This window comes from Chrysochloris asiatica, unplaced genomic scaffold (assembly GCF_000296735.1).
Source record: "Chrysochloris asiatica unplaced genomic scaffold, ChrAsi1.0 scaffold00352, whole genome shotgun sequence".
In the NCBI taxonomy this organism is placed as follows: domain Eukaryota; kingdom Metazoa; phylum Chordata; class Mammalia; order Afrosoricida; family Chrysochloridae; genus Chrysochloris; species Chrysochloris asiatica.
Window position 1 is genome coordinate 1,641,654 of NW_006408870.1, and position 6,432 is coordinate 1,648,085.

General features: G+C 37.9%; 1 protein-coding gene across 1 annotated transcript; it reads left to right on the forward strand.

The window, feature by feature from the left end:
• The first annotated feature begins 309 nt into the window (after positions 1 to 309).
• On the forward strand, positions 310 to 1,263 carry LOC102841699 (olfactory receptor 2B11-like). Its single transcript, XM_006876088.1, has one exon. It carries the CDS (start codon positions 310 to 312, stop codon positions 1,261 to 1,263), a length of 954 nt encoding a protein of 317 aa, XP_006876150.1.
• The last annotated feature ends 5,169 nt before the right edge of the window (positions 1,264 to 6,432 follow it).

Below are 6,432 nucleotides of genomic sequence, written 5' to 3' on the forward strand. Positions count from 1 at the left end.
AATCCTCCCAAAGACTTCACATTTAAAGAAGGAATTTTCTTCCTTTTTTACAGATGCACGAACTGTAGTTCAGAGACATTAAATGGCATAGCCAAGGTCACAAAGTAGAAAAGAATGAAAAGACTGTCCTGGCTCCTGGTCTGACTTTTGTATATTTAAGTGTGACTCTAAGTTAAAGACGATCAGACAAGGCCTAACCATAATTAGAAAGCCTAGACGTAGGAATGAGGAACAACATTAATTCTTCCTCTCAGTTGTGCTTCATTCCAATATTCTCAATTCATTACAGGTGCCAGATAATGCATCAGCATGAGAGGTGGCAACCAGAGTTTCTTGGAGGATTTCCCTAAGGAGTTCATCTTACTGGGAGTCTCTGACAAACCATGGCTGGAACTTCCTCTTTTTGTGATTCTTCTAGTGTCCTACATTCTGACTATTTTGGGCAACACATCCATCATTGTGGTGTCACGAATAGATGCCCAGCTCCAGAGTCCAATGTACATCTTCCTGAGCCACCTATCCTTGCTGGACCTCTGTTACACCACTACTACAATTCCACAGATGCTGGTCAACATGGGCAGCTCAACAAAGACCATAAGTTATGGTGGCTGCACAGTTCAGTATGCTATTTTCCATTGGCTGGGATGTACTGAGTGCCTTGTCTTGGCTGCCATGGCCTTGGACCGTTATGTGGCTATCTGTGAGCCCCTCCGGTATACTGTTATCATGCATCGCTCTCTCTGCCATAAGCTTGTGGCCATGACCTGGCTTGGTGGCTTTGGCAATTCCCTAGTTCAGGTGATCTTGACAGTGCAGCTGCCTTTCTGTGGGGAGCATACGCTAAACAACTTCTTCTGTGAGGTGCCAGCCATGATTAAGCGTTCATGTGCTGACACAACTGTGAATGATCTCACACTGGCTGTGCTGGTGGCTTTATTTTTGCTAGTACCCTTTGCTTTCATTCTTCTCTCCTATGGCTTTATTGCCCGAGCAGTGCTCAGGATGCAATCCTCAAAGGGACGTCACAAGGCCTTTGGGACATGTTCTTCACATCTGGTGGTGGTCTCCCTCTTCTACCTGCCTGCCATCTACATGTATGTGCAGCCCCCTTCCAGCTACTCCCAAGATACAGGCAAGTTTATTTCCCTATTCTATTCCATAATCACCCCCACCATTAATCCTTTCATTTATACATTGAGGAATAAGGATGTGAAAGGAGCTCTGAAAAGACTCCTAGAAAGAATATGGAAGATCTGCATATGAAGAACTGAGATACGGCAATTTCCATTTTCAAAGGACACTTCATAAGTTTATAGTGTGCTCAAGGCACCAATCACTTAATAAGCTAAAAAAAGAAACAGTATAGCTTTCAAGAAATATGTTGTTATTAAGTGCTGTCGAGTCGGTTCCGACCCATAGCAACCCTGAAGAGGGTTTCCGAGGCTGCAAATCTTTACAGGAGCAGAAAGCCTCAACTTTCTCCCATGGAGCAGCTGGTAGTTTTGAACTGCTGACCTTATGATTCAAAGCCCGATTCATAACCACTACGCTACTAGAGCTCCTTTGAGAAATATGAGAGCCCCCAAAATTCCATTTCCAAAATATTTATTTTTGCTAGTACCCTTTGCTTTCATCCTTCTCTCCTATGGCTTTATTGCCAAGCAGTGCTCAGGATCCAATCCTTAAAGGAACTGCCTCTGACTCGACGGCACTTAATAACAACAATATTATCACAGTGCCTAAAATCCCTTATCTATAATAAATTATTTAATTCAGGAATTGTTTAAACTGATGTTTAATAAGTATTTCCCAAGTTATTTTCTCATCCTTCTCCCTACTTACCTCCCTATTTTTCTTCCACATATTCATTTCAGACCTCTTACTTTTTATAACTATTATGCACACATACTACGAAATTTAAACATATTACTTAAAATTAATTTTATATTCTGCCACATAAATTTAAATATCCATATATTTTATGATTCTCAAAAACTCTAGGGAATAAGTTGGATTGCTTTTTTCTGACTTTTGCCTTAGATAATGTCTTTTTTCTGTAATTCAATTTTCCTTCTATAGAGATTTTCACTCATTAGTTGCAAAGTAATACAAGGATATCTGACCTACTAAAATCCCATTTCTGTCTAGGGACACCATAGACTCTAATCTTTACAGGAACAGATTACCAGCTGTTTCTTCCATAGAGCCACTTATAGGTTCGAATCATGATCTTTCAGGTATAATCTGAGCGCTTAACCATTGAGTGACACACACAACAACCAGCAAACTACCAGTGCTATCAAATCAATTCTAATTCATAGCAACCCTACAGGTTTTCACAGAAGCACATACAGTATCTTTATCCTGCAGGGTTGTTGAGAGTTCAAATCACTGGCCATTCAACTGGCAGTCAGCCACTTTAACACCTTTACCACCAGGGCTCAGATTGAGCCACCAGGGCTCTTATATCTATGATAGATGGCTAAATGTACAAGGTTATATTAGGTTTCATGGCTCTGATATCTATCATAGATGGCTAAGATGTGCAAGGTTATATTAGGTTTCATGGAACTACAGATTGAATTTTGTTACAAACACAAATACACACCTGCCTAATATATGAATTTTAGTCTTAATTCCTATACCTGTAAATATGACCCTGATGAGGAGTAAGAGTTTCCTTTTGCTAGGTCAACAAGGTTATACCAGAGTAGGGTGGGTCCTCAGCGGTAACTTTCATAAAAAGCAGAATAGACATAGACATGCACACAGAGAGAGAAGTCAGACACCAAACAGTACCAATTAATGCCAAGAAATGTCAATGTATGACAAGAAAAACTAATTAACTTGAAGGATTTCCACCCAGGAAGGACTCTCACTTAAAGCCAATGCTCTGACTCAAACTTCTAGCCTCCAAAACTGTGATACAATACATTCTTGTTCTTTGAAGCTGCCTAGTTGTGGTATGTGTGTTACTAGTTAATTAGGACATGTGGGTATAAATAAAATAGTATTTCTTATTTCAAAACACATTATATTTTAGATGGGAAAACAAATATAAATACAATCTTAGTTGAAGACAATAAAGCTATAAATGGCAAGTCTAAGGTAAATGTAATAGCTAACAATATGAAATTAAAATAATTGAGCATGCAATTATTAAGGCAAAGAAAAATAAAGGAAATCTTTCTAACAGTCAAGGTTCAAGGAAATATGAATTATAGAAGTATAAGGAACTTCTTTAGGAAAGTTAAAGATGATATTCCTGATATCAAGATCACATAGAATTTTTCCCATAGGTGACACAGAGCAGATTCTGTTCTATCTGCTATATGTCACCCACAGACATAAAGCAGATAGAAGAGAATAAAAAAATTATTTAGAACAATATTATTAAGCATACAGAGAGATCTAAAATTGTTTTATTATTATTATTTTAAATGGTCTTAATGGCATAGGTTCAAGACACAGTTCAATAAGAACAATGTGACATTGATGCAAAGAAAATTAATTCATGCATACAATCGTATGTTGCAACATGAGCACACATTTGAGATTGTTGAGAAATAGGTTTCTCAAAAGAAATATGCCAGATGAAAGACAGCCTCCTATTTGTTTCTGCTCCTTGTAGAAAGAGGGAAAAAAAATGAGTATTTCTTTCTTTATATAAGAGCTGACCTTAGTGATTTCTTTCACCATTAGATGACGTGAAAGTGAGAGTTTAGATACCCTACTATATTGCCAGCTGTTAGTCTTTCTCCCAGTCTTCTCTAAAGAGATCTATGACCTTTCACAAGAGTTACACTTCATTGGAGAAAAGGCAATAATCAGACTTTATGGGGATTACTGGACACTGGCTATGAATTGACAGTAATTCCAGGAGACTCAAAACATCACCAGCCAGAGTAGATGGGTTTGGAAATCATTAATGGAGTCTTAGCTAAATTCCATCTCACTGTGGGCCCAGTGAATCCCAGAACCCATCCTGTAGTGACTTCCTCAGTTCCAAAATGCATAATCAGAACAGACATATTCCACAACTGGCAGAACTCCATATTGGATCCCTAAAATATGGAATAAGGACAATTATAATCAGAAAAGCCAAGTGAAAGCCATTAAAACTAACTCAATTCACCCATCTGACCTAGCTATAATGACTGAATGATTAGAACTTGACTAGAAGAAGTTTTTTTTTTTTCCCATAAAGAAAACAAGTGTAAATTGCTACACTCTGATAAAGTTGACCTATACTTATGGAAGTAGTTGCTCAAAATACCAACTGAGAGGGAAGAAGTCTTCACATCAAGGATCATTCCCACCCCTTCTGTACACAAGGTTCATAAGGATGAGCAACTTAGACATTGGCTACCTAAAATGGGGAGGGGGGGCGCTATAAAGGTACAAAGTGACTGGCTTACAAGTTTTCAAGAGGGAGTTTAGTTTCAGAGTGTGCAGAGGGAGGTAGAATCCCCATTGAATGGTTTTCGTCTTGTCTAGATAGGCCCAATGAAAGGAGATAGGGATAAGATTCTTATGATTCAATAGTGAGTAATGGTTACATGACTAATTGCGACTGTCACAACTGTAAAGGTAAAATTTTGTAACATTAAGGGGGAAGTAGTTAATCTTACATTCCAGAAACAGAAGACCCTAAGACCATCAAGGGAGACAAGCAAGAGTGGAATGTGTGACCCTATCCAGAGAAGCAGCAATGCCAGAAATGGAGACAGAGATGAGGACATTGAGAGAGGGAGCAGCTGAGGACTCTAGACTCAAGGGAAAAGAAAGGCTGTGTGCTGGCAGCCAGGAGGTAAAATTGCAGAATGTGTCCTTTGGTGGTTTAAATGATTATATATATTTCTGAGTATTTTTGTGTACATCCAAAAATAAATAAATAAAGCAGAGGGAATAGAAGCAAATACTGTTGAATGATGATGCATGCATTGTAATCATTGCAATGAAATGATGAGAGTAAAACCGATGTTGTCTTATGTAAACTATCACTCAATTCACAATAAAAATAGTAAACAAAAATACTGCATACCTGGAGGGATTACAGAAATTAGTGATATAATTAAGGACTTGAAGGATGCAGGGGTGTTGATCTCCACCACAAATGGATCTTGGAGAATAGCAGTGGGTTTTCATAAACATTGTTTGTTTCATTGATTTTGCAAATTAATACCTTCCCTGGTACTTTATATACAGCTATTGTTCTGGCCAATGCCTTTTTCACAGTTTGAGCATCTGTTGACCACCAGAAGCAGTTTCCCTTCAGCTAGCAATGCCAACAATACACCTGCACTCTCCTATGTCTGGATTTATCAGCTCTCAAGCACTGAGTTACAAATTAATCCACAAGGAACTTGATCACATTTCCCTGCCACAAACATCACACTGATCCACTACATTGATGACATTATATTGATTAAACCTAGTAAGGAAGAAGTATCAATGACTGTATACTTATTGGTAAAACATCTGAATGCTGGCTGACTAGATGTCTGTATGCCATTACAATCTACAGAGAAAATAAAAATTAACCTATTAGAAATGATCAGATTAGCAAACAATATGAATATAGCATATTATTAAGTTTTGCATTAGACAATATATTTCAGCTACATAGGGTGATTAACAAAGAGTCATGCATGTGTTTGTAAAAAGTGACTGCTAGATATGTAGAGTCAGTACTGTATTGGGCCAGGGACTAAGACATCTGAAAGCGGGAAGCTGACTGTGTGAAGCAGCATCAGACAGCAGCATCAGGTGGTTCAGATATCTCATTCCATGGAATCACACTATAGGCCTGACCTGAAACAAGATTGGCATTCTTAATCTTAGGAATTTATTAGTTTTTCTAGAGTTATTTAAAGTAGGACACAAGGTAACACATATACCTAGCACCTGGAACAGGTGCCAAGATGTAGTAGGTTTAGTAACTGCTGACTTACTTCCCTTTTCTTAGTGTTTGTTAAGAAACTTTTTTTTCTAATGTTATATTTAAACATTATGAAAAAATATGTCTGTGGTCCCATTATTGATGGTAATTACAAACTCTTTATACTATGGGAGCTTACAGAAGATGATCAACACGTGATGAATTCTTAAAAACAACTTCATGAATGTAGTGAAAACTGAGTTATAGTGAAATCAGAGGCAAGGTGTGGAAAAGGGGAGAGAATAAGAAGAGGCATTTCAGGCACCATTATATGGGATATGGGCCAAAGTGAGTAGAGCTTGGGATGTGTCTGGACTTCAGACACATTGAAGCAGAAGAAAGTTAAAGAGGACATTATACAAAAACCAACTCAACATGGATCAAGGACCTAAATGTGAATCCCAGAATTATGAAGGTCATCAATGAAAAATTCGGGACAAATATGAAGGCACTAATGATGGGAATACATGGACTACAAAACATTTTGAAAA

What these genes read in the sequence shown, in the direction of transcription:
- LOC102841699 (XM_006876088.1), top strand. Translation starts at nt 310, where the DNA reads ATGAGAGGTGGCAACCAGAGTTTCTTGGAGGATTTCCCTAAGGAGTTC.